This window comes from Lissotriton helveticus, chromosome 3_1 (assembly GCF_964261635.1).
Source record: "Lissotriton helveticus chromosome 3_1, aLisHel1.1, whole genome shotgun sequence".
In the NCBI taxonomy this organism is placed as follows: domain Eukaryota; kingdom Metazoa; phylum Chordata; class Amphibia; order Caudata; family Salamandridae; genus Lissotriton; species Lissotriton helveticus.
In genome coordinates this window covers 36,383,163-36,409,040 of record NC_136061.1, presented here as the reverse complement: position 1 = coordinate 36,409,040, position 25,878 = coordinate 36,383,163, and the positions used below count along the sequence as shown (strand labels likewise).

The 25,878-nt window shown below is 46.0% G+C and overlaps 1 protein-coding gene across 4 annotated transcripts in view; it reads right to left on the bottom strand.

Moving 5' to 3' along the window:
- Window positions 1–25,878, bottom strand: part of SPEG (striated muscle enriched protein kinase) — a 1,484,310-nt gene that overhangs the window by 117,436 nt on the left and 1,340,996 nt on the right. For all 4 annotated transcript variants that reach the window (XM_078679189.1, XM_078679190.1, XM_078679187.1 and 1 more), the window contains exon 36: window positions 11,738–12,815. In XM_078679189.1, coding sequence (XP_078535315.1) covers window positions 11,738–12,815 — 1,078 coding nt within the window. The remainder of the gene's footprint in view (window positions 1–11,737; window positions 12,816–25,878) is intronic.

Here is a 25,878-nt window from a genome sequence, read left to right as displayed (position 1 = left end):
CGGAACCGGGGACAACGTTGTCCAGAGACGGCGTCGTGGGCGACACCCTAGGGGTTGTCATCAGCAGAGGGGTCGTAAGGTTGACCGGCAACGACCGGATCCAGGCCTGGATCCTGCGGAGTCCTGCGGAGTCCTGCAGCATCGGGACTGGAGTAGTCGACGGCGCCAGGGCCAAAGCACACGACGACGCCGGGGCCGCCGCCCCGCCAGGACCTTAAGTCGGAACCGCGGGGCCCGAAGGCACCGCTGCCGAGTCCGACGGGGGAGCGAGGTTCCTCATGGCCACGAGGAAGGACTCTATCTCTCCCGGCGTCAGGTTCAACCCAGGGGCCGGCGGGTATGGAGCTGGAGGCGGTGCCAGCGGCTACGACGGAGCCGCGGGGTCGCCCGAACCCCCGGCCGCATCGTGCGAGCGTCAGGGGGAGTCAGAAGAGCGATGATGTCTCTTCGACTTCTTGGGCCTCTTACCCGGGGACTTGGTGCCCGATGAACGGTGTCGACTGGTGGAGCTGCGATGACTATGGCCCCGCGACCGGTCCCTCAACCTCCTCCTGGACCGGGACCGTGAGCGGCGTGGGGCCGACTGCCGGAGCTCGAGGTGCTTACGAGACCCCTCCCGCCTAGCCTTCGACGTCAAGGCCTGGCAGTCGGAGCACGACTTGTCGTCATGTTCGGCTCCCAGGCAATACAGGCACCAACGGTGGGGGGCGGTAATCGACATCAGCCGGTTACAATCGACGCAGGGTTTGAACCCGGGCATCACTATCGGCACCGAGAGTCGGTCTCGACTCGACAAGATCAAAAAGGATCGAAAAAGTTAGCCAAAAAGTGACTAAGGAGTACTGATCTTCCCGGATATGAGCTAGCTGGTGCGGAAAAAAGAAGAACTGACGTCAGCGCGCGAGGGCGGCGTCTAAGTACTCCGAAGACGTTATCCCGGCGCCAATGACGGACGCGGAGCCGCAGACGACGCCTACCGACGCGCAGGGGTACTGCTAAGCAAAACTTTCCGGATCCAGCCTGACGCCTAGGGATATTCTAAGGTAAGGAATCTAACTAACGTGTTTCTTTCAGATATCTATTGGCGCATTGGTACACCAAGCATAGAGGTATGAATTGACACTGATGGTAATTTATGGTTGATTCTCAAAATAGTTGGGGTTTACTGGGATGTTAACATAGGCATCCTGTAGAGTGATGTAAGTCTGAAAATCATATTGGTCTAAAAATGTAAGAATGTCTTGTAGTGTGACCTTCCCAAAATTCTGTTTTCTCAGATAATTGTTGGATCTTCCCAGAGCCATCATTGAATGGCAAGTGTTTTTTTTGTTGCAGAGTTTTATATAGCGCGAACTAGACCCGAACCGAATCAGGTATCAGAGCGCTTTACATATTTTCCAGTTACGTTACATGAGGACAGACTTTCATTTTAGGCACGGGGAGATTAAGTGATTTGCCTAGAATCACAGGAGGTTTTGGCGTCGTTACCGAGACTCGAACCCAGATCCCCAGGTCCGAGGTCGAGCGCCCTAGCCGTTAGGCCAACTCCTCTTTGAGCTCTTTTTTTCAAGGTGGAATCTAGACTAAAAAAAAATACCACTTTGGTTTGGAAATTTGTTCCAGTACCCTTATGCACAACACACAAATGATTTCTTCTTCCATGGCATGCATGTTCTGTTTTTGTATTTGATGGGAGAGAGGGAAGCTAACTTCTAATGACCATACTAAATAATGTCCAATACTCACTTGTTGGACATCAGACTCTGCACAACTTCTATATGGTGTGACACCCTGCTTCCACTGCTGTAGATGAAGCTTACAGAGTCATGTTCGCCTGCACACTTTCTGCTATTTCACTGCTGGGGCACTGCTGCATCTTCTGGAAAGCCTGATGTTTTATTAACTTTATTGAGGTCTGCTGCATTTTCATTAATAACTGTGGGGAGGACTGTAATGGTGGTTGGGTAAGAAATGTGTCATACTGAGACTAACCTGCTCCACCTGACTCATTGAAAGTGTTCGATGTTATGGTATGTATGCAAAGCCACAAACCAAAGTCCAAAGAGACCTTGAGCAGATCAAGGTTTCAGCATCTCCATAATAAATGAGACTGTGACTGCAGCGCCTAAACTTGTGCATTGAGCTTCATTGCTCCACTAAAAAATATATCATGGACTATAATATTTTAGTCTAGCTTGTTGGTGAAGAAGTTGGTGAAATGTGAGTTTAGGACGTGCATGATGAGTCTGCTGTGTAATATCTGGAAGATGAAGTAAGTGGAGATTTCCATTTCTTTTATGAGACTGCATGAGGCGAGATGTGGTGATTCAGGGTTACAGCTGTGGATGATGGATTCCTGAAACCAGAGACAAATTCTTTATGGGTGATACAGAAGTGCCTCGAAACATTGCTGGTCTCGGTGGAACAGCCAGGGGAGTAAGTGGTACGCAGAACAGATAATCTGCAGGAACTACCATCCTAGGTGGGTCTGATAATAAGGAGAGTTGAAGAAAAAAGATGCTGTTTACTGCCTTGACGTCAGTCTTCTCAACGGTGAGTATCTCAATGTCAACATTGTCAAAGGTCATGAGGAGTGCCTTAATGTCGATCGGACAGATGCCGAGGGCTTTAAGGTCACTGGTTAGTCCATCGGCATCATCTGGCTTGCAACAATGGAGTAGGACTATTTTGGTAAACTGTGCTCTCTCTATGTCATTCCTGCAACTGAGCTGGCTTTTAACAGCAAGTATGTCGGTGAGAGCCATGCTTCTACATCAGGAGGTGTGATTTTTACCGGTGAATTTGAGAGTGGCAAAAGTATCCAGAATGAAATCGGTGGCAATGCCTCTGCTTCTCCTAAGACCTTATTCTTTAAGAGTATGTTTTGGACGGAGAGTGCATAGACACCAGAAAGAAACACCTTCTCTGGCTCGCCTGAAATGTTTCTTGCTCTTTTCCTCTGCCTTGAGATCGTTAAGCTTCCCCATCACAGAATGGCTTTCCAAAGTCTTTAGCACTGTTGTTGTCATTTTTTTGACAAAATTCACATTCCTTAACCAAATGACAGAAGGGTAAGGAGACCACCCACACATAATATGGGTCAGAGACAGCCTTCTTCCTTCCACAGGAAAATGTATTAACAAAAAGTGAAAGTATTTGAGGAGAAATCCTTCAAACATGACAAAAACATTAAGGAAAAACCATAAAACACATTTAAGATGTTGAATAAAGACTGCTTAAATTCCATCCTGAGGTGAGAACCTAAAAATCAAATGTGATCCCTAAAGTGTTCTTAGATTCACTCAGTACAAGGCAGCAAAAAGAACTGAGGTTGTGAGAAGATCAAACTTGATGGCTCCTTAAAAGAGTTGCGCCTGTCTTCATTTTTGTTCCCTTTTAACCTGACAGACCCCTAGGTCTTGCACTCTGCTCCCCCACAGCTTTTTTGCCTGGTCAAGTGCCCTGAGACTTGGACATTGAGCCTGAGTCCGCTGCCTGGTAACGCCTTCTCCCAATTGTGCACCTGTACCCCAGTGTGTTTTTTAATTTTGTTTACTGCTTTCCATTTCTTTTCCTCTCATTTGGTTTATTTAATTTTGTCAAATATTGTCTGATTGTATTCCGCCATTGCGAACCACCTCTCCTGTTGGTCACTGTTTACCCGTTTCCTGCACTCCCACCTCCCAGCCAGCCCCTCCAACAACTACACATGGAGGCCACTGCACGTCTCCAGTGAACAAGTACAAGAGCCCTGGGTCTCGCAATCCACTCCCATGCTGCTTCTGTGCTTGGTCAAGTGCCCAGAGACTTGGACATTTTGCCGAGAATTCGAGTCCGCCGCCTGCTAACAACGACTTGTCCCAATTGTGCACCTTGTACCCTAGTGGGTTTTTTGCTTTTGTTTACTGCTTTCCTTTGATTTTCCACTCATTTGATTTATTTAACTTTGTTTTATTCAATTTTGTCAAATATTGTCTGCTTTGTGTTCTGCCTTTTTGAGCCACCTCTCCTGTTGGTCGTCGTTTTTCCGCTCCCTGCCCTTCCGCCTCCTAGCCAGCCCCTCCCGCCTCCCATGACTACATATGGAGACCGCTGGGCGGCGGCCATACCACCAGCAGGTCAAAGGCTAGCCTGTCTGCACTTGTCCAAGCCTGGACCGCGCAAGGAACCCTAGTTCTCCCACCCTGCTGAGATTTTCTGCCGTCAACTTCCATGCCCTGGACGCCGAATGCATCAACATCCACTGGTGCCACGTATACCCATGCACCACAAGAGGACGTTCTCCTGCCGACACTGCCAATTCAAAAGTAGCACAGAAGCAACCAATGATGCCAGAGATACCACCAACACAACCACACCGACCGAAACCGCCACAACGAAACTCCACTGCATTCTACTCAACACTCGGATCACTCGTCAAGCACACCATGGGATCTGGCACGTGATATTATCCTTCACAACGGATGTCACCTTTCTTACAGACACATGGCTAAACTCCGACTCCGCACCTGACATCACCATTGCCACTCCAGAGGGCTACAAGATCACACAGAGACAGAAACATTAAACATGGAGGTTGAATCGCTATCATCTACAAGAACACCATCTGATGCACAACCTCCCCAGAATACCCAAACCCGCTAATGGAACACCTCAACTTCCAATTATGTACACACAGAAAAAGCACCATCAGAGGCACCCTCGCATGCAGAACAACAGAACCATGCACCAGCTTCTGCCAAGCACTCCCAGACCTCACTGCCCCGAAAGACATCAACTCCAAACACTACATCTTCCTAGAAGACCTCAACTTCACATCAACAACCCCAGCAACACCAACACAACTGAACTCCTGGAAAGCAGCAACAACATCGGCCTCAAGAAGCTAGTCAATGATCGTGCCCACATCACAGGAGACACTTGACCCCATCTTTACCTCCAGCAACAGAGTCAAGTATACCTACGTCACAAAACTCACCTGAACCGACCACTTCAGTGCCCATTTCCCCATCTCAAGACCCACCAACCCCTGCCTAGTACCCCCCAGCTCCACACACAGAAACTGGAAGAAGATAACAGACCGGTGAAACAATGCTCTCAGCTCCCATAAGCCAGAAGCAACACCAGACCCAGAGTTGGCAGCAAAAAATCTTTCCCTACGGATAACAAAATGCACCAACAGAATCGGCCCCTCCAAGCAAGCAAAATCCAAAAGACCCACCAAACAGGCCAGCTGGTACACCAAGCAGCTCAAATCGACCAAGTGCAATTGTCGGCAACACAACAGGAAGTGGCACACGAGCAAGAAGTAAGAAGACCGCACCACCTTTAATACAGCACTAAACCAATACCACCTCCTCCTGAAGGAAACATAGAAGAACACCCTCGCAGACTGCATTGAAGCCAGCACAAACCACAGCAAAGAATTGTTCGCCATTGTGAAGGAATTCTCCAATCTTGAAGCCACCGAGAACGACATTCCACCCTCACAAGAACTATGTAACACCCTAGCAGACTTCTTCCATTACATTATCTCAGCCATCTACGAAAACTTTGAACCCCAACCCCCTGTGGCTGACACCATCAACCTGCTCACACCCACAAAACCAACCACCGAACACCAACTCACCCACTGGGACCCTCTCACCACCCAGAACACAATTGCCATTTTGAACTCAGTACACTCAGGAGCACCTACGGACCCCTGCCAACACCACGCTTTAAACCTAGGAAGCAAGAAAATTGGCAAAGAGCTCAGGAAAGTGCTGAACACCTCCATCGCCTCGGCCTCATTCCCAAAGCACTGTAAATACGCTGAAGTGAGGGCCCTCCTGAAGAAACTATCTGACGATCCAGATGAAAAGAAGAATTTCCAGCCCATCTTACTGATCCTCTTTCCAGCAAAGGCCCTAGAGAAAGCTATCAACCAGCAACTCACCAAACACCTGGAGCACAGGAACCTCTTGGGACACCTTCTAATTCGGTTTTTGAGCCAACTACAAAACAGAGGCATCCCTGATCAAAGCCACTGATGACATCAAAGCCCTCCTGGACCATGGAGAGACCGCATCCTCTTGGATCGATCTGCTGCCTTTGACATAGTCTCCCACTACATCCCGATCAACAGATTACACCACATCGGTATCCAGGGAGGCGCCCTCAAATGGATCACCTCGTACCTCACCGGAAGAACTCAAAGAATCCGACTACCACCTTTCACATCAGAGCCAAAGAAGATCATCTGCGGCGTCCCCCAGGGATCGTCCCTCAACCCCACCCTCTTCAACACCTACATGACCCCCCTGGCCAGCATTGTCAAATCACACAGACTCAACATCATCTTGAGCGCCGACAACACTCAACTCATCCTCTCACTGTCAGAAGACCTCTCCGCTACCAGAACAAACTTCTGCAGATGTTTGTGAAACATTGCTGACTGGATGAAGTATAACTGTCTCAAACTCAACATGGACAAGACGGATGTCCTCATCTTCGGGAACAAAACCTCACCCTGGAATGACACATGGCGGCCACACCCACAACCTCTGCATCATAGACAGCAAGCTGTCTATTAAGAAACAGGCCAACGCAGTATCATCCACCTGTTTCCACACCCATGATCTTCAGGTGGCTCTAAGTCAACACCAGAAGAACCGTCACCAGCAGACTGGACTCCTTGACACCTGAAGAGACTACAGGCAATACATAACTCTGAAACAGCTCTCTTTCTTCCTGGAAATAGAATCTTCCAGGTTGTAGATTACTCCTGGTACTCTGATAGTCTCTCTTTAGATTGTGGGTTGCCACAGGGCTCTTCTCTCAGCCTTACCCTTTTCAATTTATACATGCTTCATCTGGCCGAAATAGTAAGCTGTTTTGGGTTGACATTAGTTTGATATGCCAATGACACCCCATTGGAGATGTTCATTTTCCCCTACCCCAGCTACAACTATCAAAACCTGGCTCCTTGCCTTCGGGCTGGCTAGCTGTAAGCTCAAGCTTTACGCCAATAAAGTGGAGGATATGATGCTGGGCAGTTGCCTCTGCAAGGCAGTCTCAAATTCACTACCTGCCTGTTTGAGGTTTAAATTAATTTTTATTGTTGTAATAGTAAGCGTATGAAGCAATCAATACATCAGCTGATGTAGCATCAACATTCAGCCACTATCAGTTATTTGAGCAACTTTATAAAAAGAAACTCGTTCACCACCCCCCTCCCTATCCCCCTCCTCCCAGGTGCCTGTGTGAACTACTATTACCCCCATGGTCTTGCTGTGTGTGTCCCTTCAGAGGTAAACCCAGTTAGGTTATGCCGGCGGCTCAATCAGGCGCAACAATTCTAAATATCTAGGGCAGGTGAGTTCTGTGTATTCCTGGGAGAGAAGTGTAATGAGCGGCTCCCAGAGCTCCCAGAACGTGTCCCCCTGTGGCTCGAGTGTCGATAAGAGCCTCTATGTCCTCAATAAATGCCAGATTCCGTGTAACCATGTTTGTCTAGTGGGGACCCTATCTGTACCCCAGAAAGCCAATATTGATTGGTGTGCTGCCACCAGCCCCAGTGCATATGTCTGGCCCTCTTGGATTTAAGTGGGTAAGTCAGCAGGTTGGGGAGGCTTAACACAACGTATTTGGGAAATCGGGGTAGCTGGGTATTAAAATGTCTATGAATATCCAATAAAATCTCTTCCCAGAATTGAGTTAGTCTGGGGCACTCGCAGAGAATGTGCACCAGTGTCCCAAGGGAGTTGCAGCATCTCCAACACCTATCTCCCCGTTCCGGATTCCCTCTATGAAGGCGAACCATAGTTAAATACCAGCATGTAACGATTTTTGTCGCTTTTTCTATACTGGAGGCATTAGATGCTGCACGACGAGCCCAGTAGTAAATGTCTTGCTATTCACCTAGGGATAATTGCCGTCCCAATTCTTGATCCCATCTCAATTAGGCGGGGGAATTTGAATCAAGCTCCATGCCCATCAACATCCCATACAGTTCGGAAACAAGATGTCAGTCCGATTCCTTACTGAGGAGCCACCTCGCAAACTTAGTCAGGTGTCGCTGCATAGCCCCCTGTACCATTGGCTGCATCAACCAATGCATCAACCAATGCCTGATCTGGGAATACCGGAACCACTCTCCATCAGGGATTGCATAGTCGGCCCTCAAGGTGTTGAACGGTATGGGGCCCTCATCGTCAAAGAAATGGGCAATCAATCTACATCTCGACTTTTGCCACGTGCTGAATGCAACGCAGGCCAATCCTGGGGTGAAGCCCCGCTTCTCCACCACCGGGGTAAGAGGGGAAGAGAACAAAGAGAGGTCCCCCAAGTAGCCACTGCGTCCCAGACCTTAATGGTAGGCACAGTAATCACAGACAGGTAAAGAATGGTAGGGTGGTGAGACCGGCCCAAGAAAGGGATCTCCCACAGGGCCGCCACTGCCGCTATCATCCTATCCATAAACAGACACTCCTTTTCTGATTCCAGGCATGACCATTTCACTAGGAACCTAAGCTGTGCAGCCTGGAAGTAGCGTAAGATACATGGAACAGCGAGACCAACATCCGCCAGAGCCCGCCAGCTACAATCACATCGCAATTGGGCACAAGCACCTGCCCAAACAAAATTTTGAAAGGCGCTCTGCAGGTTCTGAAGCATCCCCGGCGAGGGCTACAGAGGCAATGTCTGGAACACATATAAGATCTGAGGTAGGACTGTCATCTTCAATGCAGCGATCTGTCCCAGCCAAGAAAGCGAGTACAGCTGCAACGGGCTAGATCAGACTTCACCTTTCTGATCAAATTCCGGTAGTTGATGGCCACCACCCCTTGTATTGTCGGGGCAAGTAGGATACCTAGATACAAAATAGAGCCCCGTGCCCATCGGATTGACAAAGTCTGGGGGAGGTACTCCTTTGTTTCTTGTGAGGCTGGTAGGCTCAATGCCTGTAACTTGGCAAGGTTGATCTGAAAACCTGAGACTGTCACAAATTGCCTCACCTCCTCTAAAAAACCCAGAAGGGCCTCCCGTGGGTTATCGAGAGAGACAATGAATTTGTCTGCAATAGGGTTATAAGGTGTTCCTCTCCTCCAAAGCATATTCCTGTGGCCTCTTGGATGTTCCGCACCTTCTGCGCAAGTGGCTCCATGTAGAGTGCAAATAGCAGAGGGGATGGGGGCATCCCTCCTGTCTGCTTCGTCTGATGGGGAAACCATCTGAGTTTCTATTGTTGACCCTTCGGAAGCCCTCTGCGCCCCACGAGCAGAACTACTCCGCCAGACCAAAATGTTTCAGTACCGCTGCTAGGTAAGGCTAGTGAAGGTGGCCTAAGCTTTCTCTGCATCCGTGGAGAAAAGCATTGACTAGCGCTGTGAGTGAGTCACCTTGTCAATAAGATGAAGGATCCGCTTCGTGTTATCCTAGCACTGTCTGCTAGGAATAAAACAAGCCTGGTTTGGGTCTATCAGTCCAGACATGAGAGGAGCGAGGCAAGCCACCAGGATCCCTGTGAACAATTTTGCATCAACGTTTAGGAGTGACATAGGTCGGTAGGACCTGCATAGTCTCTTGTCTTTGCCTGGTTTCGCTGTGACCACCACCGAAGGCTCCATCATTGAGGGGTGGAGTGTCGCTGCGCTCCTGATCAAGTTGAAAACTCTAGTGGGCGAGGGGCCATGGGATTTCAAAAGACTTTATAAAAAATAGCCAGGAAGCCATCAGGGCCATGGGATATATGTGGCTTCAACCTGGAGATATCGGCTACTACTTCTTCTATTCTGAGCGGGTTGTCTAGGTTTGCTGCCTTGTCCGCTGTTCAGCACGTCACCGTAGCTCCCTGCAGACACTCAGGGGGTAGATCTGAAATGCATCACCCGGTTCTCCAGAGAGGCGAAGTTGTTTTGCAGCCTGCCTTTGTCTTTGCCTCGAAGGACGATCCTCTTACCAGCGCCAGTGCACTCCCCTGGGGCTCTGTGCGTCTGCTGATGGCATCCACCAGTCGGGAAGTCGCCAGCAGGCCCTCTCGCCTCAGGGCCCGCTGACCCCCGTGTTTGCCGCACCTTCTGAGTTGGGGGTCACTCTTCAATTGAGCGGTGCCTCCTTCTTGACAGTCTCAGGGGTTCACCTTACAAATAGTGCGCCAATGTTCGGGTCTTCCGTGCTGCCGGCGCCGCCGCTTCTCGGCCTCCTGTCATCATTGCTACCGTCCTAGACGGCTTCACTGTATGGCCAGCCCAGGTCTGTCTCAGGCCGCGTTTGAAGGCCACAACCCTGTGGCAGCCCTCAGCTCACGCCGGGGCTGTCTGGCTGTGCCCTGCAGGTCTGAGTCTCCCAGCCACTCGACCCGACTCCAGGGAGGGCCATGCGTGCTTCCATCCCGGGCCCGGGATACTCTCTCTTTTCCTGGCCCGAACGAGTCGCCGGAGCCGCTCCCTCTCAGAATGGGGGCCCCACAGCTTTCCCCTTTGCGCCGCTGATGGCTTGCTCCACTGAGCCTTTGCTGGGGACAGTGGGGAGGCGGCACCACGCCCGAGAGGCCGAGACACACATCTCACTCGGTCGCCACCTTGGCCACTCCCCCCACCCGCCTGTGAAAGGGCTCCCCAGCCCCAAAGGGGTGATCAAAAGCCTTGGAGTGTGGCTAGATTGCAATCTCACAATGGAGTACCAGGTGAAAAAACTTTTCGCCACCTGTTTTAGCATCCTTAGACTCTTGAGGAAGATCCTAAGTCTTCTCCCCTTCCCAGGTGTCCAGGTCCTCATCTTATTCCGCTTTAATTAAGAAAATGTTCTTTATTTTGCCTCCCCGCCAATATGTGACTAATAGGCTAACATAGTAATGATAAACACATACATTACAAACTGATCACCCAGGCCGTACAAAGCACATCACTAATAAACTCATTGTCATACAATTCATATGAAAGTACAAGTTATGATATTCTCTAGTCCTCAGTTCAAGCACAGCAAAAGACGAAAGATGTCAAAGGGTAGACTACCAACAGAAATACAGGTGTGCAGCTCATTAAAATATCACTTTTCAGGAATAGTACTATACATTTTTGGCACAAGGGGCTATAAACTTTAACCTACAAAACTTTCCATAGTTAGGCATCTTGCTCCCTGGCTAGAAAATTCTTACTCTATTAGCTGACCAGACACCTAAATCTTGATGGTTAGCACTTTTTTAAATACAGATATTTTAGGAATGGTGGGGCAGGGCTTAGGATCATGCATCTGAGGTAGTGCCTAGTCATTCCTTTTGGACTTTTACTGCTTTATAAATAAACGGATTGATGGGTTGAAGGCCCCTTCCTTTAGCACTCGCTTCTCCTAAATCTTCGCTTTGAACCTATTTGCTTATGAATCCTAAAACTTTTAACTGGCTTGTAATGTTCTCCCCTTCTGCATCCCAGCCTTTCTCTTTCATTGTTAGCACCAGGAAGTGGTTATCTTGCATCTAAAGCACAATCACAATGCAAACCAAATACTGAATAAATAATACACACAATGATTTGTCAAAGGTTGGTGGAGCTGCTGTCAATGTCAGCCCCTGTTTTGATGAAGACAGCATACAACCAAGGAGTTCCTCATCAAGCTGCAAGAAAGAACATTTCCACATTTCATTCCTTAAAGAGCTATCAAAGTACAAGTCAAGTGCAGGCTAAACATGCCAATTCAGATCACATTACTCTCTAACCAGCATCTTGGAAAAATAGAAGGTTTGCCAGAATCTCACCTTGCTTTCTCATCCAGAAAAGTGTATGGCTTCTGGGGAACTCCTTGTCGGAGGGCAGTACCATCCTTCCCTGCGGGTGTTGTCCTCCCTGATGGAGTGTATCTTGCATCCTTGCCTGGTGTGACGCTCTTTACAATAAACCTGGTTGGCACCGTCTTGCCTGAAGTTGATGGCATTGGACTGACTGGGGTCAATGGCTCTTCACTGGTTGGTGACACTGGGGAGGGGGACAAGGGAACTGGAGAAGGTGTGCTAGGTGGCACGGAAATAAAAGAGGTGACCATATAGGTAGGTGCAGGTGATGTGGATCCTTTATGGGTAGTTGGCACTAGGGGAGGAGAAATTGAAGATGGTGGAACTGGTGGGATGTCCCGTGTGGGAGAAATGGGTAAAGGTTTAGGGAGTGTCACTAGTGGAGGTGAAGCAACTGGAGAAGATACAGGAGTGACAGTAGTAACAGAAGGTGCAGGCGATGTTAAACCAGGTAACGTTACTAACTCCTCTGGGACAGGTAATATTTTAGCGTTTTGCACACTGGACACATGCATGGGTTTTGGGGTCACAGTTAGCTGTGAAACAGAAGGGGGTGGAGGGGGCATTCTGCCAGGGGACATTGGAACTTCTGAGGTTATAGATACAGTGACGGAAGAAAGACGGGGTGTAGGAATTGTGGTCTGAATAGTAGAGGTTGGGGAAAGCAATGGCGAAGAAGTGCTCTGAGGAGACACTGAGTAAATCTCCTCCCTATCAGTGGAAGGCACATTTCTGACTACAGCTGGAAAATGGGATGTTGTAACTTTGTAAGGAGTTGGAGGTTGAATGACAGAAGAGCCACCAATAGTGGATACTGCCTCTGGCTGAGAAGGGGTTGAAACCATTCTGGGTGTGGTTGGTGGAGTGGCAATAATACCGCGGTGCTTTCTTGGAGGTGTTGGTGGCGGTGGGCCTTTTGCAAGCCGAGGGACTTGAGCATGGGCAGCTTGGCTAAGTTCAGCAGGCCGCATAGCTGTTGATGGTGTTTTTTCTGATGTCACAGATTCTGAGGTGGCTCTTCTAGTTGTCGGAGTTACCTTAGAATCTAAAAGGAAAAACAAAGCTTACTTAAACTTGGTACATTCACCATGTAATGACAATGCACTTCGTCAGATCGCCTCTTTAGATTCAGTCCATATCAATGACTTATTAGAAAGCCATCTGTCATGCTGAAGAAAAAGGGTACTGATGGCAGCCTTAAAGATCACACAAAATCCTGGTTAGACCCAAGAGAGACAAATCAAACATTTCTTAAAGGAAAGCTTGCCTTGTCTTTTGGTAATGTTTGACCAGACTGAAGGCATACTATGAAAGTGCTCAGAGGGGAAGTATGAATTAAAACGAACAGTAAAATTGTCCACAAATAATGAATGTAAAGTTCAGACCAATTAAAGAAAAATTTAAGGTATAAGTAATAAGGATTAGCCACAAAGGATTCAATGAAAATAATGACAAAGGATAGGTAAAGAAAATGTCATTGTAGAGATAATGACGCCTTAACTAGTTTGGCTGCAATAGTTTAAAAATGAAACAAGAATGCACAAATGCATGAATAACATGTATTTACTTGGTATGAACATGCCATAAGCACTTACGTAGGAGCTGAATGCAAAGAAAATAAGAAGACAAGTTACTTACCTGTAACTTTGGTTCTCCAATATTGGTAACTTTCATAGATTCCCATAGCTTGTATAATTTCCCGTCGTCTGAATGGGAGTCTCGGTAAATAAAAAATAACACAGCAGTAGGTACAACAGAGAAAGAAAAGGCCTAGGCCTCATCTCATTTTGTAGCATATCCACCTCTTTTTGTAAAAGAGACCAAAGTAATGCAAAAACCAATCAGATTAGCCTCACCCCATAGAACTTTCCTGAGAGAGTCTCAGAGCCTCAGATTTTCATAGCTGTTGTGTAACAGTATAAAAAAATATGCTGAAGGCTGCGCTTTCCCAGGGGAGGAGGGTGGGCGCATGGGAATCTATGAAAGTTACCAATACTGGAGAACCAAAGTTACAGGTAAGTAACTTGTTTTCTCACTCCAGTATTGGAACTTTCATAGAGTCCCATAGCTTAGATTAGAGTAGCTAGCAGTTAGCAACAATGCACATTTTGTGTAATAAACCATGGAATCACTTTGTGTCTATATCATAATAAGTAATAACTAGTTATTCAAACACTAGACAGTAAAGATTGTTTGATACAAAATGTGCAACACCAATAACAGGAAGGAGGGTTAGACGGGAAAGCTCACCGCTCACTGGAAGAGGTTCCTCAGGACTGCCTGTCCCACTGCCGCCTCACTCCGCGTGGAAGAGTCCAAGCAGTAGTGTTTCGTGAAGGTATGTGCACTGCTCCATGTAGCTGCCCTGCAAATGTCCTTGATCGGCACTCCAGTGATAAGAGCAGCAGACGATGATACTGATCTTGGGGAGTGAGCCCGGACCTGCTCTGCTAGGGGCTTACCAGCCGCTTGGTGACAGTATTGGATCGCGCTGGCAATCCAACGTGCAACCCCTTGTTTTGAAAGGGGGAAACCTTTCCGAGGTGCATTAAAAGCGACAAAGAGTCGAGTAGATCTCCTGAAGTCCTTAGTGCGTTGGAGATAGAATTTTAAACATCTTTGGACATCCAAAGAATTAAGAGACCTCTCCGCTGGAGCTGTAGGTCGCTAAAAAAAAGATTTCAGAATGACCGGCTCATTCAAATGAAAATCCCAAGGGACCTTCGGAATGAATTTTCTATTTGTTCTCAGAATGAGAGTCTCCTTCTTAAATTGTAAGAACTGATCTCTAATAGTGACAGCTTGAAGTTCACCAACCCTCGTGGCTGATGTTAAAGTGAGAAGGAGGGCCATTTTCCATGAGAGAAACTTAAGAGCCTCCCTATAAAAAGGCTCAAAAGGAGGTCTCATGAGTTGAGCAAGGACCAAGTTGAGTTGCCACATGGGTGGCGGAGGTCTAACTAGAAAAACCCTAAAGAGTACTTTTAAAAATAGTTTTACAATTCTTGCAGACCAGTGGGAAGGGCCAGAAACTGTCCGTCTGAATCTAGAGATAGCAGCCAGGTGCACCTTGATAGAAGAATGGGCAAGACCTGACTTGGCCAGAGTCAAAATGTAAGGCAAGATCTGATGAGAAGCAGAGGAGAAAGGATGAATGTTCTCTTGGTGGCACCACAAGCAGAAACGTTCCACTTTGAACAATAGGTCATATTCCTACTTGGTGCACGGGCCTGAGCTAGCACCTCTCTACATTCTTGAGGGATATTCAAGCTTTGAAACTCACTGTGCTCAGGAGCCACGCTAACAACTGAAGTGAGCTTGGATCCGGGTGTACCACTTGGCCCTGGGACATCGTCAATAGATAGGGAATTGGACGCAGGTGAATTGGATGATCCTGGGAGAGCATGAGAAGTTCTGTAAACTAAAACTGGCAAGGCCACTCCGGGGCCACCAGAATCATTCTGCATTTCTGAGCAATCTTGGGATTAGAGGAATCGGAGGAAAAGCGTAAACCAAGGCGCCTGACCAGGCCATCGAAAGCACATTCCCAATGATCTCCGATGGTGTTCCCTACTTGCGTAGAAGTGGCATTTCGTGTTCTCTGGGGTGGCGAACAGGTCTATGGACGGAGTGCCCCAATGATTGAAAACTCTCTCCAGTGTGTGCTGGTCAAATTCCCACTTGTGACACATAGCTTTTAGACGACTCAACGTATCTGCTGTCGTGTTGAGGGTACCCGGAAGATGTTCCGCCGAAAGAGAGATTTGGTGATGAATAACCCACTCCCAAATCTCCTGAGCCTCCTTGGACAGCAGCTGAGACCTTGTTCCTCCCTGTTTGTTCACATAATGCATGGCCATTGTGTTGTCTGTATGGACCAGGACGGTGGAATTTTGGATTCTTGGAAGAAAAGCCTGTAAAGCTAGACGAATTGCCTTGAGCTCCAGAAGGTTGATGTGGAGGAGGCGTTGCTCGGGTTGCCAGTGGCCACTCACTTGAAGGTCCTGCAAGACCGCTCCCCAGTCATCCAGAGAGGCGTCTGTGGTAAGTATCAGGGGAGCTGGAGTGACTGTGAAGGTGAGACCCTGGAGAGGTTCTCTCTGACCATCCACCAGCTGGCTGCTCCTTTCATAAGAGGAGTGATGATGATTTTGTCGTCAAAAGAGCCTTCTGTTTGACGCCACTGCAAGTCCAGCTGTTCTTGGAGCGGCCGCATTCAAAGCCTGCAATGCAGAATTAAGGGAATGCAAGATGAGATAGATCCTAGAAGAGATTTGTAAAGGCGGACAGATAGAGACGGTCTTGCTTGTAATTGACGGGCGGAGGTTTTTCAGTTTTTGCTGCCTTTCCTCTGATGGAAAAGCTTTGAAACAAGCTGTGTCCAGAACTGCCCCCAGAAACTTGGCCGACCTGGAAGGACAGAGAACCGACTTCTCCTTCTGGAGTTAAAGTCCTTGATCATTGAAGAGTTGAATACAGCTTTCAACTGCTTCTGATGCTGTCTGAGAAGACGGTGCTTTCACCAACCAGTCGTCCAGATAACAAAACACTTCTAGCATTTGTTTTCTGAGAAATGCTGCAACTGGGGCTTAGACTTTTGTGAATATCCGCGGCCTCGATCTGAGTCCGAAAGGCAGGACTTTGAATTGGAAGTGGCTCTTGGCTACTGTAAAGCGTAAAAACTTCCTGTGGGCTGGGTGGATGGGAACATGGAAGAATACGTCCTCGAGATCCAGGGTGGCCATGTAATACCATCTGAAACAAGAGCTTTATGAGATAGGTGTTGATTGGGCGCTACTTGTCTACGGTCTTGCAGACGAGGAAGAACCTCGAATAGAATCCTTTGCCTCGCTGAGACAGAGGTACTGGCTCTATCGCTCCTTTGAGAAGTAGTAGTTGAGCTTCTAGACGTAGAAGATGTAGATGTTTTAACTCGGTGGCGTGAGGGGCTTTGGAGGGTGGACGATGTTGGAACTCCAGTGTAGGACCAAAACGGATGATATTGAGGACCCATCGGTCTGATGTTATGAGTTGCCAGTTGTGGAAGCATTGTGATATCCTGCCCCCCCCCCCCTCCATCCCCTGGTGTTACAGGGGACGAAGGAATAGTAGACAGAGCCTGGAAACTGCTATTGGCGCTTAGAGGAATCTCTCCCCTGACACCCTTGACATCCTCTAGAGGATTGGCGAGAGAAACACGACGACTGACCTTACCTTTGAGAGTACTGGGGTCTGTAAGATTGCGATGGCTGTGAATAGGAAGAATGGCGCTGCTGCTGATATCCACCCCTATATGATGAAAACCCTCTTCCTCTCGCTCCACGGAAAGGAACCTTGCGGTATTGCAAAGTCCCCAGTTTCCATGTCCTTTTGCCAATATGCTTACCAAAAAGCATCTCTCCATCAAACCGCAGATCTAGGATTTTGTTTTGTACTTCCGGGCGAAACCAGGTGGCCCAAAGCCAGCCTTGCCGTCTAAGAACTGCTGCTCCTGCCAGAGAGCAGAAAGCTGTTGCAGCAATGTCCATTGCGCAATCAATAATTTCCGAGGAGGAAATCTCTCCCTCCTCCAGAATTTTCTTGGCGTCAGCCTTTGAATCTTCGGGTAGCTGGTCCAAATATGGGGATAGGTCACACCACATCTGGCAATCATATTGTCCCAAAATCGCAAAGGCGTTAGCCGCTCTGACCAGGAGGTAGGACATAGAAGAAAACCTCTTCCCCACGTTATATAGTCGTCTACCCTCCTTATCCGGTGGTGTGGTGAGGGGCGCCGACGGATTCTTTGATTTTCTTTGGGCCGCTTGGGAAATAACAGAGTCAGGTTTTGGCTGGCTGACCAGACAAGTGGGGCTATCCTATGGAGCTTTGTATTTCTTCTCCAGCCAAGGAAGAAAAAGCATGACAGTTGCCGGAGATTTCATAACCTCTATTCCCTCATCCCAGACGTGGCTCACAATTGGGATGGAACAAACAGATTTTCTATAAGGTTCTTTGAAATCATAAAGAAAACATTCCGATTGTACTGATGGCACTGGAAGATCGAAACGTTTGGAAGCTCTTTCCATCAAATTATGAAAACCTACAATATCTGCTGGAGGCGAATCAGCTGGATCTGGAGGTGGAGAAGCAGGATTAGGAATAATATAATCATCCCATTCCCTATCTGGATCTGGGACTGAGATTGTGCCTTCGTCATCATCAGATGAGTCATCTTGAACAGTGACCACATGGTGTTGAGGCTCCGCTGGTTCTGGAATCGGAGCTTGAGGCAACGGAGGGGCAATTGGACCAGCAGACTGAACCTGAGGTGGAGGCACCAGAACTGGTTCTTGGCCGGAAGCTTGATTTGGAAATCTCTTCCTGTAATCCATCAGCATGAACTGGAGATCAGTAATGAGTGGAGACAGCATGGATACCATACCCTACTGTAATTAAAAAGGGTTTTTAGTCAGGGAAAAAAGGTGCACTGCTGAATGTAGATGCAAATAGGTCTGAAAATCTTGGGTAGGAATGTGGTGCAAAAAGGGTGAGGGGATAAGCCCTGTAACCCCTCAACTGTGTGTCAGCCGAGGCCAGCACACTAGAAATTCGCAACAGGATACCCTTACACACAACAGTTACATATAACACAATGGGTATGTGTAGACACTTGTACAATTAAAAACAAAGCCTGTAGATAAACAAGAAATTCATCATCTGGTTTGTGAGAAATACAATGTTTTAATGTTCTTCAAAGCATGTGGGATTGTTCTCCCGCGACTCCTCAGGGCTGGGGAAGATAAAAGGGATATTGGTGGAACACCAGACAATATACAGAATTAAAACGGTATCCTATGACAAGTCTCCAAAAGAGACAGTCCATGATTGAGAACCCAAACCAAAGGAATATTTGCTGTGTTCGGAGGACCTACCATCTGAAGGTAGTGTGACAAAGAAGTGTGTCTGTGAAGGACGGGGGGACAAATGGTTGAAAGGGGTAGATGGCCCGCTAACTCATGGCATGTCAAAGTTTAGATGGAACAGTATAAGCTTTTCGTGCCATACAAAGGACTGGTGGAGGAAGTGTTCGGATATTAAAACCATGCATGTGCTCTGTGTAAAGAGAGGTCAAAAGGTAGATCATACCTATGATGAAAAAATCAGTCTCTAGGGAAGTCTAAAATGAAAGAGGGAAATACAAAGAAGAGACAAAGTAAGAAGGAGAAGCCCAAACTGGCAAAGATAGGAGAAGAAAGACAAAAGGGGGCATGTAGCTCACCGCTCCGCCGGTGATACTTATGACCCGGCAGGGCCCAGGACTCAAATGGCGATGTGAACGTGCTGAAGAAGAAGGACTTGGAGAGGTGGAATAAAGGACAGAAAAGGGGGAGAATACAAGCTAGTAATTACCCAATCTAGGTTTGACGGGTTAGGCAGATAAGAATAGCCCTACTAGGAAACTAACTCTTACGAGTAAATAATGTTTAGCTCACCAGATCAAGGGTTGATTCAAATGTGTCCCTGGGTCCTAGAAAATTAGTCTGGTTTGCCAAAGCGTAAAAGCTGGTGAAACTGAATTCGTTCACCCTCAGAAGGTAATGCTATCTGAAGTGACAGAAAATTAGGAGAAAAAAGTAAGGTACGTTCATGAGAGGTGGTGCCTAAAATGAACAGTAAACGTGTGAGAAAGAGCGCCAGGAATAGGATATTTACTGAACTCTGTTGAATTGAAAATCCAAAGGAGTTGTCAAAGCTTCTGTAAATATGGCATATGTGGGAGCGGATAACCCCCCGCGTTTAAGGCGCCGGCTGCAAAAACACAAACGGAGGCTGAAATAAGCTACGGTGTTTAAAGGACATTTAAGCGGAGCGGATAGTAACCAAGAATTAAAACGAGGCCAGCAGACTTACTTGCAACAGAAGACGTGTACGAATTCAAAGCTGCAACTGTTCCGTCTTCCGGATGCGGACATGTGAAACCGGAAGCGGAAGTGGTTAAATTCCACTTTCCGTACGTTGTGTAGATGCCAAGATTCAAAGGCCTGCAACGTAAACCTCTAAAGACATACTGGGTCAAGTAAGTGCCGTAGCACACGGAAAAAAGCGCAAAGCAATTAAAAGGGACCAGAAAGTCAGGAATCGGCGCATGAGTATAATACTATGTGAAAGGAGAGAGGCCTAAATAGTAATAAAAGAATGCCGGAGGACACTAGTCAGAAGCGGCCTGTTTCCCAAATCTCAATCGAATAAATCCTCAATGTGAGCTGACAATTTAGAGTGAACAAGAACGTCGTGATGAGTCCAATCGTAACTTGAGCATGCGTAAGAGATAGTATTTGTATAGTGATTACGGCGAGGCAACGTTCCATACACAATTAGTCATGAAAACATGGTGTATGAAAAGCTGAGAGATAAGAATTAGTCTAAAATGCAGAGGACATGATAAAAAACAGAGTTCATGATAAGAAACATGGTAATCTTTGATTCAGTCCAGATATCTGACATGGAGGGTATAACTTTTGCAGATAGTAAGCAATCAAACAGTGAGAGATTAGGATCAATATATAAAGCCAAAAGTGGTAATACAAAGCCAAATCCTAAATGTACTACTTTTGGTATTCACAGAAGGCACTTACCCCTTTTGGTATTCACAGAATGCACTTACTACTTTTGGTTACACTTGCTACTTTTGGTTAAACTTACTACTTTTGGTATTCACAGAAGGCATTTAGTAGTAGTAAAGTTAGGAGTCCTAACTTTACTACTACTAAACGCCTTCTGTGAATACCAAAAGTTGTAAGTGCCTTCTGTGAATACCAACAGTAGTAAGTTTAGGATTTTGTCTCAGATTAGTTCTGTGAATCGGGCCCATTATTATTATCCCTTTCTTGAAAATTATAACAACTTGGATTTTAAGTCTAAGGCAAAGAGTGGACATTTGTTTGCATATTGGAAAAGGCTTGTTTCTTCTTTCAGTCTTATTGTATACTTTTTTTAAAAACTCATTTTTTTGCTCAACTTCTCAAGGTGCCATACATACATACTATGTCATCTTAAATGGTTACATGAGCAGAAGCATTCAAGTAAACATCACAGACGACTTACATATCATTCATAATGGAAAAACAACATTCATGTTAGGAGTCAGCTTAAATTACTCATAACAGTTTGAAGCAGGAGTTGGTATATACCACATGTTACAGTTCGATGCAGGTGTATCTCGCTTAATAATCCTGTTCAACCCATTTCAACGTTCATTATTTCCTGTTTACCAATATCTCTCCTAATAGGGAACAAGTGACATATGCGTTCAATGGGATTCCTCTGAAGAGTTGTGTGTACGCAAGTAGTCCCTCAGAGGTTGCTAGGTATCACGAGGCCTAGACGTGGGAGGCTGTAGTGCAGCATAGAGTTTGCTATTTGTATCACATTCATTTTCATTTTATTTATTTATGATTACGGTACTCATATGAGGTCCACATAAAAAGTAGACAAGGTATACATTCAAATAAATCGTGAATAAAATACATAAGAGAAATACATAATATGACATGGAAAACATCAGATGTACAAAATTACACAAAATCTCTTATAATACCACCTTAATACAAATTCAAAAAACATTTAAAAAAATTATATAATTTAAAACAAAACATTTCGTTAGGGGGATTATTCATGGCAAAAATAAAGTCAGGGGCAGATAAGATATTCAATTGCAGGCAGATGGGTTTTAGCCATTTACGCCTAAATGACATTAAAGCTCGGCAAACAAACACTACATGCAGTAAGTCTTGAGTTTTCACGTGACATAAGTCACAAACCGCTGAAAAGCCGTACCATCTGGATAGGAGCGATTTCAAGGGAAGTAAATCCTGTCTTACTAGAAATATAAGACGCCTTACACCATGAGGTATATTCCAGTGAACATAAGGTTGTGCTTTCCTAACCAGACAAGAGTCAATGGCTGGATTAGTGCCCTTTTTCAAGATTCGAAGCTCTCTATCCAGTCTAAACCCTAATTCCCAAGAAGTATATTTCAAAAGGGTTTTTAACTGATATGGAGATAAAGAAAATAAAACAGCTTCATCTAATTGTAATTGACTCACCGCATATCTAAAAAATTTTATAATTAGAGAATAGTCATTAAGGAGACCCAGCAACTCATTTTTTATTAAATGTCTTAACGTGCCTGGCTCACTCTTTGCTAGGCTAAAAACCCAGCGCACGATCCCCGCTAGTCCTTGAACCCAGCTGCTACGTAAGCCAAATTCCTGTCTAAAAACATTTGTAGAACTAGCTGTATTGACCGATAAAAGGCTACGTAAAATTTTCCCTTCCGTGGAGTTTAAGAAACTCCAACTTTTTATGTCAGTTAACTCTATGCCATAGAGTAAGGAGGCTGGGATTTTAGCTCGATATACATCTAGCAATATCGAGAAATGTCTTCTGCCTGTGGCCTTATATAGGGATATCAAACTCTTGCCCTGAACAATAGCTTTCCGGATGTTATTGGCTATATGAGCTTTTTCACTTAGATTGCTCATGACAATTTTACCAAGAAAGGTATAGGATTTCACAACTTCCAATTTTGTCCCCCCACTGTCCAGGAGAAATTCACAAATTTAGGTCTCTTCCTACCAGACATACACATCACTTTACTCTTAGCGATATTTATCAGTAGATAATGTTTTTCTGCAAACTTATATAAGGCTTGCAGACGATTATTCAGCCCATTAGGCGTTAGGTCAAGGACTAAATTTTGTCGTCGGCATACATCAGACACACAATTGGGGAGCCCCCCAGGATTGGGGCAATACCTGTACTTGCAGAGAGAACCTTGGGTAAATCCGCTATATAAAGGGAAAATAGCAGAGGAGCCAATAGGCAACCCTGCTTTAACCCATTCGCTGTAGGAATAATTCTGGATAAACCTCTTTCCCCACCCAACAGCACTCTGCACCAAGTATCAGAGTGCAGGGCGTGAACTAATTTAATAAGAAAAGTAGGCATCCCTAAATCAAATAACTTTCCCCACAGTAATTTTCTGTCTACTTTGTCAAAAGCCGTGGAGAAGTCGATAAATGCTCCATAAACTCGACCTCCACGGACTTTAACGTATTTCTCCGATATAACCTGGAGTGCAGTCAAATTATCCAGGGTGCCATGCTTTTGTCTAAAGCCTGTTTGTTCAAAAGGCAAAATTGAAGCCCTAGACACCCAATCGTTGATAAGTCTAAGGAGACATTTTGAAAAGACCTTGCCTATGGCATCTAGTAAGGCGATTTGTCGGTAATTTTGAGGAAGAGCTCTGTTCCCTTTTTTAAATAACGGAACCAAGATGCTCCCTTTCCAAGATAAAGGGACAGAACCGCTAGAAAAGCAGGACCGAAACACTGGATAAAGAATTTTACTCCATAATTTGCTCTGCTGTTTTAAGACAGAGAACAGTTGAAGCAGGAGTTGGTATAAACCGCATGTTACAGTTCGATGCAGGTGTATCTCGCTTAATAATCCTGTTCAACCCATTTCAACGTTCATTATTTCCTGTTTACCAATATCTCTCCTAATAGGGAACAAGTGACATATGCGTTCAATGGGATTCCTCTGAAGAGTTGCGTGTACGCAAGTAGTCCCTCAGAGGTTGCCAGGTATCACGAGGCCTAGACGTGGGAGGCTGTAGTGCAGCCTAGAGTTTGCTATTTGTATCACAGAAAATCATACTTCTAATCCATTTCTCTACTGTGGGTGTGTGCTTGCTTCCCCAGTGTAAAGCTAATTCCCTTTTGGCAAGGAGTAATGCTACCGTGACAAACCGGCGTGATGTTTTAGGCATGTTGAGAACATGTCCCAGCAATGCCAATAGGGGAAATAGTTCAATTTGCAGTTGGTCGTACGTGCCAGTTCTACAAAAATGCCCCTCCAATATGTACCTATCCTACTACAGGTCCAAATCATACATGCAAAGTCCGCTGTGGGGGTTTGTCACTTAGCGTAGCTCGCAAAGTGGGTGGGGTCAACGCAAGCCAGACTTCCTATTCCCGCGAAAATCTTTGAGAAACAGTTAAATACTGAACGTTCCAACTTTATTGCGGGGAATGAAATCCTGGATCAGAGTCAGTTTGGGTTCAGAGCTGGTCATAGTACTGAGACAGCTCTTATAAAAACCACGGAGGAGATCCGTAAAACACTAGATGGTGGAGGGTCGGCCGCCCTTGTTCTCCTTGACTTGTCCGCTGCGTTTGATACCGTAGACCATATGAGTCTAGTCAACCGCCTTCAAACCATCGGGATAGGAGGAAGGGCCCTCTCCCTCCTAACATCTTTCCTTTCGGATCGAACACAGACGGTGCAATTGGGCAACTTTAAATCTGCACCTTTTACCCTCCCATGCGGGGTGACACAGGGGTCCTCTCTGAGCCCCACGTTGTTTAATATTTACGTCTCGGAATTAGCCCCTCTGATTAGGAGTTTTAACCTATGTCCAACGTCTTATGCTGACGATACTCAGTTGGTTATCTCAGCTGTGGATAAGGACATTAACTATTCAACCAAACTCCATGATTGCATGGTCTCCTTGAGCAACTGGAAGGGGAGACATTGCCTCAAGCTGAACTCAGGAAAAACTGAGGTGGTGCTGTTTGGCAGTCTTCCCCTCAGTGGTCTCCAGCCTGGTGACCAGATACACTGGGCATTATTCCAACACCAGTGAATAAGGCTAAAAATCTGGGGGTCATTATAGATGAGAAACTTAATATGAAGGCCCAAGTTTCTAAGGTGATCTCTTCCTCTTTTCTTACTATTAAAATGGTATGGAAAATTCTGCCGTTCATCCCTATAAGCTCTAGAAAGACTGTTATGACCTCCCTGGTGTTATCCAAACTGGATTACTGTAATGGACTGTATATCAATCTGCAGTCCAATTTACTTAGAAGGCTGCAGGCTGTACAGAACGCCGCAGCTAGACTGGTCCTGGATGTCTCTAAATATCAGTCCATCAGTGCAGGTATTAGGGATTTACACTGGTTACCGGTCGGCCAGCGGACTAAGTTCAAGGCTCTCTGCATAGCCTTTAAGGCCTTGCATGGAGATGGACCACGCTTCCTGAAAGATTTGTTTGGCTGGTACTCTCCCAACAGAGCGCTTTGCTCAGCCAATGCCTTCCTGATGCTCATCCCCAGAATTAAAAGATCTAATTTGGGAGGAAGGAGTTTCAGCTATAATACTATTAAGGAGTGGAATGCTCTTGTACTCCCTCGTAGGAAATCCCCCTCCCTGTTTGAGTTCAGGAAGTCGCTTAAAACTTGACTTTTCAGATTCTAGTTCTTCTTTTCAGTTCTCTTGGAGACCGCGAGCGCCTAGACACCTTCGAGTAGTAGTGCGCACAATAAATTGTTGTAACATAACAAAACATAACTGTTGGTGTGGCATAGGTTCTCCGTAAGAATTTTTTGTGTCTTATTGTATACTTCGTATCAACTAATGGAGAGCTGTGTCATAATTTTAGAATAAATTGCATAAGACATATACTTTTGGTATTTTAGGACGTAACAATCCGCCTGCTCAAATTCAAATGTATCCGTGAAAGTTAAAGCTAAGTGTTTAGAGCAAACATCACCTTTTTTATGCAATATGTGTCCTTAGACATAAGGGACAATCCTGGGTAACCTGGATTCTGATCAGTATATACTTAGGAATTATAGAAAAGACATTTGGAAAGTCAAACTAGATTTCATAGAGAAACAACCGAATGAGAGTTAATTGATTTCAAAGCAAAACACATCGCCATCAATTCTGAATACAAATAGACTAGGCAAAACTCATGGCGATAATTGTGTCAATCAAGTTAATCAGGAAAAATGGATAGATATATAAAATCTTTGTATGTTGATCCCAATCTGCCTCATTTAGGAAGGGGATTGTCAGAAAGATCATTTGTCCATGCTGCCACTAGAGTGCTCCAATACCTTCACCATATTTTAGGATAGAGAGAAGTGTAACGGCTTTGGGCAGCTGCAGGCAGACTGGGACTCCTAGCCCACATGGTCTCCAGTGACAGCCTTTGAGAATTATACACAATATTGGTTGCAATGGTTTGCACCCCTGTCTAATTCAGTGTTTGACAAAGT